At 44.8% G+C, this 14424-nt stretch overlaps 1 protein-coding gene across 7 annotated transcripts in view; it reads left to right on the top strand.

Moving 5' to 3' along the window:
• Window positions 1–14424, top strand: part of ANKRD17 (ankyrin repeat domain 17) — a 163594-nt gene that overhangs the window by 85214 nt on the left and 63956 nt on the right. For 6 of the 7 annotated variants that reach the window (XM_069743523.1, XM_069743524.1, XM_069743525.1 and 3 more), the window contains exons 12-15: window positions 24–151; window positions 664–807; window positions 943–1045; window positions 9160–9918. In XM_069743523.1, coding sequence (XP_069599624.1) covers window positions 24–151; window positions 664–807; window positions 943–1045; window positions 9160–9918 — 1134 coding nt within the window. The remainder of the gene's footprint in view (window positions 1–23; window positions 152–663; window positions 808–942; window positions 1046–9159; window positions 9919–14424) is intronic. The other variant, XM_069743528.1, reaches the window with a different exon arrangement.

Here is a 14424-nt window from a genome sequence, read left to right as displayed (position 1 = left end):
TTACATCCACGTTTTAATTTCAGGTGCAAACGTGAACCGCACAACGTTGAACAATGACCATACGGTCCTGTCTCTAGCGTGTGCCGGAGGTCATCTAGCTGTGGTTGAGTTGCTGTTAGCACATGGGGCTGATCCAACGCACAGGTTAAAGGTAAACGGTTTTTCACACTTTTTTTATTTTCTTTAAGCAAGCCAAAGCTTGTTTTACATGAACACAAGGCAAACTTTTACTGCAAGGATCTGTCGGCATTATAGAAACTCATTTTTTTTCTAACATCTTGCATTTTGCTTGTGGAGCAATAGAAACAGACCAGTTTAAGAGTCTGCGTATGTGAAATATTTATCATACCACTTACTGATTGTAATGTGAGTAATGAGGTTGTCTCAGCTGGGTACAAATTGAAGTAATGTTCCATTGTTTTGGATACATTCAAGGGTCCCATAACGCTGCAGTGTACTCTAATTGCAGTGCTAACTTGCATAAGAATATATACCCAACCCAATATAGTGTGGGGGGATGGCCGGCCCTAGTGTATTCAGCCTATGGTAATAAGCACTTTTATTTCAGTTTTTGTACTAAATTCTTAATGTTACATTTTTATATCTTTTAAGAATTATTCTACTAGTTTTTGACTTTTTATTTTTTTTTTAAATTTTTTTAAGGATGGTTCCACAATGCTAATTGAAGCCGCCAAAGGAGGTCACACCAGTGTGGTTTGCTACCTATTGGATTATCCGAATAACCTTCTCTCTGCTCCCCCGCCTGACGTTACACAGTTCACCCCTCCCTCCCATGACCTGAATCGGGTAACATACTTTTTTATGATGTGTGTAATTATGTGCATGTTGTGTTAGAAACTATTCCTTTTTTTTTTTTTTTTTTCTTGCCTTCATAAAAAAAAAACTTAACCCGTTTTAATGCCATGATTGCTAATCTTCTAGGCTCCCCGTGTTCCAATGCAGGCACTGCCAATGGTTGTACCACCCCAAGAGCCAGACAAACCCCCTGCAAATGTTGCTACAAACCTTGCCATCAGAAATAAAGGTCAGTTTCCTCATCCCCAGGCTGCTTCTACTGCGGAGCTATATTAGCCCGTGTATACGCTGAGGGTCAGAAGTCACAGTATGCTCCATTGCCTCTGTTTTATACATGTTAAGCAGACTTGAGAACTCAATGATGGTGATGGCTACATACTGCAAAAGAGCGAGGATGATCGGGTTAATTAACCTCTTCACGTCAATTCCCATTACAAATCCTGTTAGATGTTGCAGTACTCGTCTTGTTTCTGAGCTGCCGGTGGCCTTTGAGTCCCATTATCAGTCAAAATCTAAAAATTTTTTGGAAACCTTTCTATTGCTGCAGTCAAGTAAATTATTGCATCTCGTATTTAACATGTAGTCAGAAATACTAAATTTCCCATTTATTTTTTTCCCCCAAAGATTAAGTCTTGAGTGACACTGTAATAATAGGAGCAGTAATGGGCTCCTCCTGCTCATAGGCTGACAGCTCGCTTCTGTAGCGTGCATTTTCCATATTGGCTTTCTATATGGTACATGGTTAGATGAGTGGGGACCAAATAGTTGGTGAAAGCTGGGCCTCATGCATTTCCAGCGTTAGATTGCAGCCGCACCCAGAGCACTTAAACACTGAGTGTAAGGGTACCGTCACACAGTGGCATTTTGATCGCTACGACGGCACGATTCGTGACGTTCCAGCGATTATAGTTACGATCTCGCAGTGTCTGACACGCTCCGGCGATCAGGGACCCCGCTGAGAATCGTACGTTGTAGCAGATCGTTTGAAACTTTCTTTCGTCGTCTAGTGTCCCGCTGTGGCGGCATGATCGCATGGTGTAACAAAGGTGTGCACGATATTGTATACGATGTGCGCATAGTAACCAACGGCTTCTACATCGCACATACGTCATGAAATTATCGCTCCAGCGTCGTACATTGCAAAGTGTGACCGCAGTCTACGACGCTGGAGCGATATTGGAGCGATGCTGGAGCATCACGGATCGTGCCGTCGTAGCGATCAAAATGCCACTGTGTGACGGTACCCTAAGTCCTACTTTTATTTCGGTTATCTCCAAGATTTTGATTGGTCAGTTATTAGTTTCAGAAAATAGGATTAGATCCTGGTCCAGACGAGCGCACACGTCGTCTTAATTTCCTGAAGCTTAAAGAGAACCTGTCACCAAGGCCAGTGTTTGCCCTTATTTATTCCCTCTGCTCCCCTGAGCATGTTGGCTCTGGACCACCCATAGATTATAAACGTCTGGACATTTCCTCGTTTTTCGGATTTCGCAGTGATTTTCTACATCACTGCATTGTAGAGCAGCTTTATGTCCTTGGGATTCTCTGAGGGAGGCTGGTCTTCATAATTGCTCTTTATTTATAAAAAGAAATGGAGAAAGATAATATAATTAAACACTAAACAAAAACAAAAAAAACATTTTGATAAATATAAAAAAAGCAATACTCAAAGGAGCAGCAACAATAAAACAAGCTAAAAAAACTGGCCAGAACTTTGAAAAGCTTGGAATCCAGACAGCTTTCCAGCGGGAATTTCCCTAAGGCTATGTGCACACATTCAGGATTTCTTGCTGCAGAATTTCCTGAGCAAAACCGGACATTTTTTGCAAGAAATCCGCATGCATTTTTGACTTTTTTTTTTTTTTTTTTTTGTGCGTTTTTGATGCGTTTTTTTCCGGAGGTTCCCAATGCCTTAAATATTGGAAAAACACGTACAATCTACAAAATTAATGAACATGCTGTGTTTTTTACCGCGATGCGTTTTCGTGGAAAAAATCGCATCATGTGCACAAAAATTGCGGAATGCATTCTAAATGATGGGATGCATAATGTATGCGTTCTTATAGCGAAAAAACGGGAAAAATCCGCAACATGTGCACACAGCCTAAATCTGCAGCATTTTCGAATAAAGCATAAATCAGTAATGAGGGCGCCTGTGTAGATTTCATGCTTCCCGTGGGTCAGACAGCATGAAACTGCTGACAGGTTCCCTTCTGATCCAGTAAGGGTTCAAGCTGGTTTATGGTCATGTTAGGGAGTGTGGCTGCTCTTTGGCAGCTTAAAGACCCATTTTGTTCTCTCCCTTTTGCAATATGGGAATTGCTCCTCATTTATTTACCTTATAGCGTGGATTTTGGGTGCCTTTGCTTTTTGACACTCTAGCTTCTCTGAATAATGGTTATGTGCAGTATTTCCCTTTTAGATGTTTGTATTTCTCATTAGTATATTTTTTGTATTGTAATTCTGTGTTTCCATTGTCTTACCAAAGCCATGCTGAGTACCTGCATCTTATTTTTCCGTTTTTTCTACTTTTACTGTGAGAACGCTTGGCATTACTTGGGTGGAAAAGCAATCATGAATGTTTTTTCATGGTGTCCCTTTTATTAATTTGTAGGTTTGCAGCCTTTGTTCCATTTCTCTTCAACCAGCAATACCAGCTTCCTAAAGAGGGCCGGTCACCACTACTAAGATCTGTTTTAGTAAATACATGCGTTCCTTCATAAGAATCTCACATTAAAGGGAGGGAGTACTATTACGCCGATGTCGGAAAGGGGTTAATGTCTGCAAGGTGAAGTAAAGCTGTAGTTTGGGAACCTGAAAAAGGCAGAAAAACCTTTTTTGGTTGCTGCCTTTTTTTTTTTTCTGCCAAGAGATCTGTTTTTTTTGGCTGCAGAAAAAAACGGCAAAAAAGCAACGTGTGAACATCGCCTAATGCAGATTTTAATTGCAGTTTTCACCGTATTCAGTACTGGGTAAATGTAGTGGGGTGAAATGTGCAAATAACACATGTGGATTATGTCTGCTTATTTGGAAGCAAATCCACAGTGTAAATTGTCCACAATGTGTGAACATAGCCCTGGCAGCGCTCATTGGGCAGTATAAGGATGTGCACGGACTCAGCCCCAGCTGGTCACTCAACAGAGAATTATCAAAAAGCAGAGTTGTAACAAAAAGTGCTTACAATTATTTTTACAAATGTATATACTAAAACAGACATTTTTGAAAGTGACTGATCCTCCTTAAAGGGAACTTGTCAGCAGGATTGTTGCATAGTAACCTACAGACTGTCAGGTGGGTGCCGTTATTCTGAATATAATGATACCTTGGTTGATGAAATCCGTCTTGTGGTTGTTTTTAATCTTTATTTTCAGTTTGTAGTTAATGAGATTCTCGTGCCCTAAGATGGGGCTGGTGTATGTGGTGCTCTGATTAGCTATTCATAATGCAGACTGCTGGCAGGTCACTGATCCCTCACTTGACCTGCCCCATAGTTTACATAATAAATACCTGTACATACTGAAGAGACAAAAAACACTTCTGCAGGCAGGTGCCAGCCGTGTCACCAGCGCTGCAGCACATAATCACATGGTTAGTGTGGCAATAATACTTTTTCTTATTGTTATCCAGCTTGGAAAAAACAAACAAATTTAAAATGGCGCCGACGCGTCCGCGCAGTAGCTGCTATCGGTGTTGATAGCTATGATCTGATACCTACTACTGTTCATGCTCCAGCAGCGCCATCTTACTGGAGAAAAAAAATTACTCCTCCAAGATGGCACTGCCCCTACCTGCAGAGTTGCAGATATCAGTGCTTATAGCTGCTATTCTCAGTTACAGTCACCAGTCTGCATTGTGAATACTCAGAGCACCACGTACACCAACCCACCTTAGGGCGCGAGAATCTCATTAACTACAAACCTTAAATAAGGATTAAAGAACAACCACAAGATGGATTTCATCAACCAAGGTATCATTGTAATCAGTGTACCGGCGTCAACCTGACACTGTGTGTAGTTTACTGTGCACAATCCTGCTGACAGGTTCCCTTAAAGCGAACCTGTCAGCAGGATTGTGCTCAGGAAAACTACAGACAGTATCATGTTTCTGCTGTTATACTTATTAAAATGATGCCTTGGTTGATGAAATCTGTCTTGTGGTTGTTGTGTAATCAATGTTAGAAGTTTTCAGTTAATGAGATGCTCGTGCTCCGGGGCAGGACTGTAGGCAGAGTCTTATCTTCCTGCTCAAAGCATGAGAAACAAAGATGAGACCTGCCCACAGGCTGCCCTGAAGCACCAACATGTTCCTCATCATAGACGGTTTCTCTGGCTTAGAGCAGGAAGAAAAGACTCTGCATACAGTCCCACCCCGGAGCACGGGCATCTCATTAACTGAAACTTCTAACGCTGATTATACAAGAACCACAAGATGGATTTTTTCATATCCGGTATCATTTCAGTATAACAGTGTCAACCTTACAATGCCTGTAGTTTACTTAGCAAAATCCTGCTGACAGGTTCGCTTTAAGTATTCTCCGATGCCAGGTGCCTTGTAGAATGTGGTTTTTTTACCTGTAAATTGAAGAAATAAGGATTGCCTAAGAGAGAACCGCCAGAACTGCGATGTATAGGAAAAATAGTTTCTCATTGTACAACAACAATGTGAAGATGATCAATGCCTGAAATTAAGGCTGATTGCTGGCGTCCCCTCTTCTCTGTACTATCCACATTGTGTTCTGTAAAGCTGAAGGCACACAATGTCCTCGTCCCACCTGCCATGCATTAAGGATGACTTGGATCCATACGTTGGCCCTTTGAGGCTGAGTGTTGAGCTGATAGAAAGTTTTGATCCCGGAGCTGCATGAGGCCCATCACTGCAATTTACGTGTTCATTAAAAGGCATCTTAAAATGATTCACCTAGTATATAATCGGTGTTAAACAATTAGATGTTCTCGCCTCACATTTCAAAGCTATTAGATAATAATGCATTTATAAGTTGGGCATATCCACGAAACCTGCATTGCTTGTGGATAATTTGTGGAAAGTGCCTCTTGCTTTAATATTGGACAGGAAAATCAGTGGGGATTGTATATGAAATGCCCAGAGTGGATGTAGCCTTCCTAATAACACAACCTTTTTATAATTGACTTGTTTTATATATTTCAGTGCCCTTTTTAAATGCATGTCCTTGGTGAGTCCAGAGACTCTTTTCCCACTACCCCGAGAGTTGCATGGCTCTGTCGACAGGAGCACACAGTTACTGCCTAAGTGTGCGCACAGAGGTGATTTACGGCTTCAATAGAAAGCATAGGTTACTCAGCTGTGTGTGTGCACTCCTGACGCCTGACCTGAGAACCTTTGGGTAGAGAGTTGAGCGATTGGTGGGGGTTTCGGGATCTGGACCTAACTGACCTGCTTGCTATAAAAAGGGCACTCTGGTATATAGACATAAAATATATATAGTTATGAATGTTTAGTTACTCGTGGCATTATCCAATTCCCTGATTGAACTTGGCCGATATCTGGAGTGCTTTATCTAGATTATTATTTAACCCCTTTCTGCCAGCTGACGGAATAGTACGTGCAGATCCCCGCCGGAGCCCACCTCAAAGCCGCGACATGTCAGCTGTTTTGTACAGCTGACATGTGCGTGCAATGAGCGTGAGCGGAATCGCGATCCGCCTGCGGCCATTAACTAGTTAAATGCCGCTGTCAAGCGCTGACAGCGGCATTTAACTAGCGCTCCCGGCCGCGCGGCCGGAGCTACTCGCACTGCTGACCCCGTCACATGATCGGGGGTCAGCGGTGCATTGCCATAACAACCAGAGGTCTCCTTGAGACCTCTATGGTTGTTGATGGCCGATTGCTTTGATTGCCACCCTGTGGTCGGCGTTCAAAGTACACCTGCATTTCTGCTACATAGAGGTGATCTGTACTTCACCTCTATGTAGCAGAGGCGATCGTGTAGTGCATGCTTCTAGCCTCCTATGGAGGCATGCCAAAATTAAAAAAAAAAAAAAAAATTGATTAAAAATATAAAAAAAATATATAAAAGTTCAAATCGCCCCCCTTTCGCCCCAATCAAAATAAAACAATTAAAAAAAAAATCAAACATACACATATTTGGTATCACCGCGTTCAGAATCGCCCGATCTATCAATAAAAACAAAGGATTAACCTGACCGCTAAATGGCGTAGCGAGAAAAAAAAATCAAAACGCCAAAATTACGTTTTTTTTGGTCGCCGCGACATTGCTTTAAAATGCAATAAAGGGCGATCAAAAGAACATATCTACACCAAAATGGTATCATTAAAAATGCCAGCTCGGTACGCAAAAAATAAACCCTCACCTGACACAACAGATCACGAAAATTGGAGACGCTACGGGTATCGTAAAATCGCGCAATCTTTTTTTTTTTTTTTTTTTTTTTTTTTTTTTATTTAGCAAACTTTGGAATTTTTTTTCACCACTTAGATAAAAAATTACCTAGACATGTTTGGTGTTTATGAACTCGTAATAACCTGGAGAATCATAATGGCAGGTCAGTTTTAGCATTTGGTGAACCTAGCAAAAAAGCCAAACAAAAAACAAGTGGGAGATTGCGCTTTTTTTGCAATTTCATCACACTTGGAATTTTTTTCCCGTTTTCTGTTACCATTGGTTTTACCATGCCATGTATCGTTCCAAAGTACATCTCGTCCCGCAAAAAATAAGCCCTTAACATGGCCATATTGACTTAAAAGTAAAAAAGTTATGGCTCTGGGAAGGAGGAAAGCGAAAAACGAAAATAAAAAACCCGAAAAAGCTACAGGGGGTGAAGGGGTTAAAGGAAACCTGTCACCAGGTTTTTCCAATACAAACTAAGGCTACCACCTTTCCCGCCTCCTGTAGAGTAGTCTAGCAAGATATATACCAATCATCTCTGCATAGTCCCAGAATTACTCTTTATCATCCCCACACCCATATTGCGCGGTCCAATGGGCCTCATTGGTTTTGCTTCGGTGCCACCTCATTGCCAACCCGTACTCCTGCTTGCTTCAAGTGGATGACACATCCTACATCCTTCACACCGTGTCCCTGAATCACGCTCCGGTGCAGGTGTTCTTCACTTTGTCCTGCTGAGGTCAGAGTAAGCTACTGTAATGCAGATGCGCCGGCTTTAGTTCCTGGTCATCGGCGCCTTTTGGCCTCCCCAGGCGCATGCACATTACAGTACTTTGCTCTGCCCTCAGCTAAATACACTGTGCAGGAGCGCAATTGGGGACTCTGGATGACTTGGGTGCCAAAGCAGGACCAGTGACACCCATTGAACCGGATACAGGTTGCTATAACACTGTAGCAGAGTCCTTAAAGGGGTTGTTTGGTCAAAACCAATAAGGCTTATGAATCCCCCTGCGCATGCACAGTGCACTGCGGTTATTTGCCGATTTCAGATCCGGAATAGACGGTGTGAGTTACACATACCCCTGGCCAGTGGGCATAGCCTCGCTCCGTACACTTGTATTTAGCCGAGGTCGCGTCCCGACCAGTGATGTGGACGGCCAGTGGGCGTGTCAGACTAGAGGGCGTGGCCTTACTCCATACTAGTGTATGGAGCGTGAGGCTGCGCCCACTGGCAGGGGGTAGGTATAACTCGTACATACCCTCCCGGGTCTGAAATTGGAAAAGGAATCGGGGATTCGGAAGTCTGCAGTCACACAGTGACTGCAAACGTAACAGTTTTGTCTGGAGAACACCTTTTAAAGATGGTGCGGGTAGTTTGTTGGGGAAAATCTGGTTCCCTTTAAATACTGTGTCACACACTTGTCCTACATAAAGCTGGTATTGCTGACTAAAGTAGAAATTTGTATGTAATATAATCTGTCTCTCTCTGTAAGAATGATACCCATATTTTGTCACTGGTAACTAAAGGTCGGGAAAATGGACACGTTGGAGATTCCCGCTCTTCCCGTTACGCTACTAACATAGCTCTGCAGTCTCTAACGCTCAAACTGTGGAAGCAAAGTGGCGGTGACATTCCTTACTTGGCAGGAACCTATTTGTTCTCCCTTTGGGTGACGGCCTTTGATGTAGCAGTCTGATGGACGTGAACTGTAGGGTTCTAATCTAGAACTATAAAAGCATGGAGCATAAGACCCATTATCTGTGACTAAGTTTTGTAATACTATGGGAATGCATTGTACTGTAACCACTCTGGGTTTTCCATTTGTATGTGTGTCATAGTGTGGGTATAGTTCCTGTGCCTGCCCTATCCGCTCCCGCCATATCTGGCAGTGGCATTCATGCAGTTGCCATTCCTTTTGCGCTTCCATTTGGTTCTGAGGGGTTTCTTTTTCACACAGCTGCATCTAAGCAGAAGTCCAGTGGCCATGTGCCAGACAGCGGCCAAGATGCCCAGGGATACATCAGCAGTCAATCTCCAGAAAGCATTGTAGAAGAAGCTCAGGGGAAACTCACCGAGTTGGAGCAGAGGATCAAGGAAGCCATTGAAAAGAATGCACAGTTACAGTCCCTGGAGCTTGCCCATGCAGATCAGCTGACGAAGGAAAAGATTGAGGAGTTGAATAAAACCCGCGAGGAGCAGATCCAGAAGAAGCAAAAGATACTAGAGGAACTACAAAAAGTAGAAAGGGAGCTCCAGTTAAAAACACAACAGCAGCTTAAAAAGCAGTACCTAGAAGTAAAAGCCCAGAGAATTCAGCTCCAGCAGCAGCAACAGCAGCAGTCTTGCCAACATCTTGGCCTGCTAACTCCAGTGGGGGATGGGGAAGAGATCACAGAGGTAGACTATGCTCACTTACAGCAGGTTGACACCATCCTACTCAAACAGGACTCCCAGCAGACTGCAGCAGTACCTATGGGATTTACTCCCATGCAGCCGTTGGCATTGCCTCAAGTTTTGCCATTGGCAACAGGTTCATTATCCCCTGGGCCCATTGCAAATCTTTCGGACCTCCAAGGAGTTATAGTGGGACAGCAAGAATTGGCGCAAGCACAGCTAACGGGGCTGGGGCAAGGTGTTCTGGCAGAAACACAAGAAGGGTTAATGATAGCCAGTCCTGCTCAGACCCTCACTGACACGCTGGATGACATCATGGCAGGTGGGTATGATGGTTCACAATGGCTCTGTGCTTTTATTTCAATTTGCCAATGACTTCTGTGTACATTGTGACAAGTCTTGCATTAGTTTCTTTAGTTTCATGCTCTAGAAAAAATGTATTTGTTCCGAGCTCTCTCCAAAAATGTATTTGTGGTGCATGCTCATTAAATCATTGTGTTTGTACATGAAGAGGGCAGACTTGCCATATGGCCTCATTCTTATGGTGCAAAGTTAGACTAGGCACTCTTCCAATGTACCGGATTTGTCAGTGGTTCTTGCTGGATGATAATTTGGCGCATTTTTAGACTACCTCGTCTTAAAGACGTTGTCCAGATTTGAGAGCAAAGTCTTCTGATTCTTAATGGTCGCACACGACCACATGGTCACTTGCCGACATCTCTCAGTTCTCTTCTATTGAGTGAAACCAGATTAGACCAGTCGGCACGTGACCACATTTGTTGAAATCGTGCATCGTACGCTGTCAGACAGATGGTACTCTCAAACCTAGACAATCCCTATTAAGTTTTAACAATCTGCTAGTTGACTTTGTGCCAGAAACTTGCACCCAAATTGTGGCACATGGTAAGCCTCACCCCTTTCAGCAGAGCAGCACCCCGTTTCTGTGAAGCAACACCCTTCAGTCCCTCAGTTAAATTTGTAATAAACATGGGTACGTCTTGCACTGTTCAGCAGCGGCGGCGCCGTGTCTGCTGGCATTTTCTGCAGTGCACACGTGGCATACGTGTCCACTAATGGGCAGCAGTGATCACAAGTCCCCCTGTCGGGTGGAGGTGTGTGCGCTGGAGCCCATGAGCTGCCAGTGATTATGCCACATGAGCGCAGCAGCCGATTTCGATGTGTGAGGTAAGTAACTGAGAAATCCAGCATTTAATGAAGAACGGGTTGTCCATTGCTTTGCTTGTTTAGCATGCCAACTTTCTGAAACATGTCCTCTAGAGTCTGCAGTAGTTTTGCAGTGCATTCATGTTTTATGTTGACCGTTCCCATCCCACAGTCCAGTGAGTTTTGTCAGTGGGACAGATTAATGGTACTTTTAGTTTGCACAAGTGCTGACCATCTGAATGCTAGCAAGGTGCTTGTGGCTGCTGCTGTCAATGACACGAACTAGAGCAGTGTGTTTTAGGTTGTTTCTGGGGAGAAAATGCCGCCTCAGTGATGCAGTGCACAACTCCATGCTGGCCAGTGTTTCATTTTAAGGCAGTCCAGCCCACAAGCTATTAGTTTTATTTAGTGATGTAAAAATGTTTTTCCTATGAATCAATGATTGTCCCTCATCAGCACATCCGCTATTGTCTCAATTCCTCATATTGGTGAATATCATTTGGAGTACAACCAAAAACAAGAATGCCCATCTCCAGGCATCCCCACAGTTAACAGCAGACTGAAGGGGCCATAATGCTCAATAAAACTGTCCCTTTTAAAGGGAACGTGTCATCAGTTTTTCCAATGTAAGATGCAGCCATCACTTTTGACGGATGATATACAGCTTATTATAATGCTGTATATCTGCCCCCAACCTGACCTGGGGCAGGGCAATCCAGTCCAATAGGCGCCACTGGTCCTGGTCTGGCACCTCCCATCTTCTTATGATCGCCACCCTCCTCCTTGCTTCATGTGGATGGCGCATCCCTCCGTCATTGAGTCAATCTCTTCGGCATCAGACAGGAGCATTATAGAATGCTGTATATCAGCCCTGAAAGGTGATGGCCATCTATAATATAAGGTTGGGAGCCTTATAGACTGCGCAAGTGCCGGCGCAGTCTGGACCCCACAGAGTGATGCTCCCAGGAGATCGCGGTATGCGTAAGCACTGAACGCACACCGCGATCTCCATCGGAGAGACAGGGACGTGGCAGGAGGGTGAGTATAAGCTATATTCACCTGTCTGTCCCGTTCCAGCGCTGCGCGCCGCTCTATCTTCCGGGTCCAGTTCAGAGGTCGCGATGACGCGCTTAATGCGCGCCGCCCTCTCACTGAACAGTCATAGCCAGAGGACCCGGAAGAAGCGGCACGCAGCATTTGAACGGGACAGACAGGTGAATATAGCAAGTGTCGGCGGCCTAAGCTAGCGGCGATACCGGCACCTGACCCCCACAGTGCGCTGGTGTCCCCGCCTGCTCAGGCCCCCCAGCACTCGGCGCCCAGCGACGATAGGTGAGTATGTTATTTTTTTTTTATATATATATCGCAGCAGCATACGGGGCATATAATACAATGGAGCATCTTATGGGGGCCATCAACATTTATGGAGCAGCATACGGGGCATATAGTATGGAGCATCTTATGGGGGCCATAAACCTTTATGGAGCAGCATACGGGGCATATAGTATAGAGCATCTTATGGGGGCCATAAACCTTTATGGAGCAGCATACGGGGCATATAGTATGGAACATCTTATGGGGGCCATCAACCATAATGGAGCAGCATACGCGGCATATACTATGGAGCATCTTATGGGGGCCATCAATTATAATGGAGCAGCATACTGAGCATATACTATGGAGCATCTTATGGGGGCCATCAACCATAATTCAGCAGCATACGGGGCATATACTATGGAGCATCTTATGGGGGCCATAAACTTTTATGGAGCAGTGTACGGGGCATATACTATGGAGCATCTTATGGGGGCCATAAACCTTTATGGAGCAGTGTACGGGGCATATACTATGGAGCATCTTATGGGGGCCATAAACCTTTATGGAGCAGTGTACGGGGCATATACTATGGAGCATCTTATGGGGGCCATCAATCATAATGCAGCAGCATACGGGGCATATACTATGGAGCATCTTATGGGGGCCATCAACCATAATGGAGCAGCATATGAGGCATATACTATGGAGCATCTTATGGGGCCATCAACCTTTATGGAGCAGTGTATGGGGGCATATGGATGGGAGCAGCACATGACAGAACGGGGGTGCAGGATGGAAGCAGCACATGGCAGGATGGGAGCAGCAAATGACAGAATGGAGGCGCAGGATGGGTGCAGCATATGTCAGAATGGAGGCGCAGGATGGGTGCAGCACATGTCAGAATGGAGGCGCAGGATGGGTGCAGCACATGTCAGAATGGGGGCGCAGAATGGGAGCAGCACATGTCAGAATGGGGGCGCAGGATGGGTGCAGCACATGACAGGATGGGGGCGCAGGATGGAGCAGCACATGACGGGATGGGGACGCAGGATGGAGCAGCACATGTCAGAATGGGGGCACAGGATGGGGGCACAGGATGGGAGCAGCACATGACAGAATGGGAGCACAGGATGGGAGCAGCACATGTCAGGATGGGGGCACAGGATGGGAGCAGCACATGTCAGGATGGGGGCACAGGATGGGAGCAGCACATGTCAGAATGGGGGCGCAGGATGGGTGCAGCACATGACAGAATGGGGACGCAGGATGGAGCAGCACATACCAGGATGGAGACCATATACCAATATAAATGCTCGCCACCCGGGCGTAGAACGGGTTCAATAGCTAGTAACTTATATCGGCCAAACCTGATGACAGGTTCCCTTTAATTGTTTACCAGGCACAACGCCATCCATTTGGTATTGGTTTATGCCTTGTACTACAGCTCTGCTGCTGCAATACCATGCACATGCACTATGAAGTGAACAGCAGTAAATAAAAAAGCAGCTGGGCTCTTCTCTGAATCTGTAGTCTGCTGATGGGATATAGTAATCCCCCTCCTTCCCCACCAAACTTTATATTAATGGCCTTTTGTTATAAGTCCTTGAAAATCCACTTAACGTGCTAGTCTCTTTAAGAAGAATGATTAAATCTAGCTGGACAAATCCCACGAGTCAGGTAGTTAATGGCAACTAACTTTTCAGGTCTTTTTTTTTTTTTGTCTTCCATGCTATAATTTCCTGACCACAAGATTGCTATAACAGTCTCCAAATGTCTCCAGTAATGTGTCCATATCTTGCCTATAAATGTGAAGCAGTATGTTCACACTGCGTCTTTTTCCAGCTGTAAAAAAATGTTGGCGAGACAAAAAAGCGCTAAATAGGGTGTTACTCAGTAAGGCTACGTTCACATTAGCGTTTTGCGTGTTTGCGTCGGGCGACGCATGCGTCATGCGCCCCTATATTTAACATGGGGGACGCATGGACATGCGTTGTGCTGCGTTGTGCGACGCATGCGGTTTTTTTGCCGCAAGCGTCGGGCGCAGAAAACGCAACAAGTTGCATTTTTCTTGCGTCCAAATTTCGGCAAAAAAGGACGCATGCGTCGCAAAACGCAGCGTTTTTGCGCGCGTTTTGGTGCGTTTTTATTTGCGTTGTGCATTGCGTCGCCGACGCAGCGGCGCACAACGCAAATGTGAACGTAGCCTAACCGAGCAGTATAGAAAATGAAAGGTGCACTCACCTGATAGGGTTGTGACAGTCACAACTCCTATAGAAGCATGTAAAGGCTGCTGCGGGACCACTAATGAGGTACGGTGTAATAGATGAGGAATACGGTGGTTGAGAGA

The sequence above is a fragment of the Ranitomeya imitator genome, chromosome 1 (genome assembly GCF_032444005.1).
Source record: "Ranitomeya imitator isolate aRanImi1 chromosome 1, aRanImi1.pri, whole genome shotgun sequence".
Lineage (NCBI taxonomy): Eukaryota > Metazoa > Chordata > Amphibia > Anura > Dendrobatidae > Ranitomeya > Ranitomeya imitator.
The sequence above is the reverse complement of the archived record's forward strand: the minus strand, read 5'-3'. Positions and strand labels throughout refer to the sequence as shown.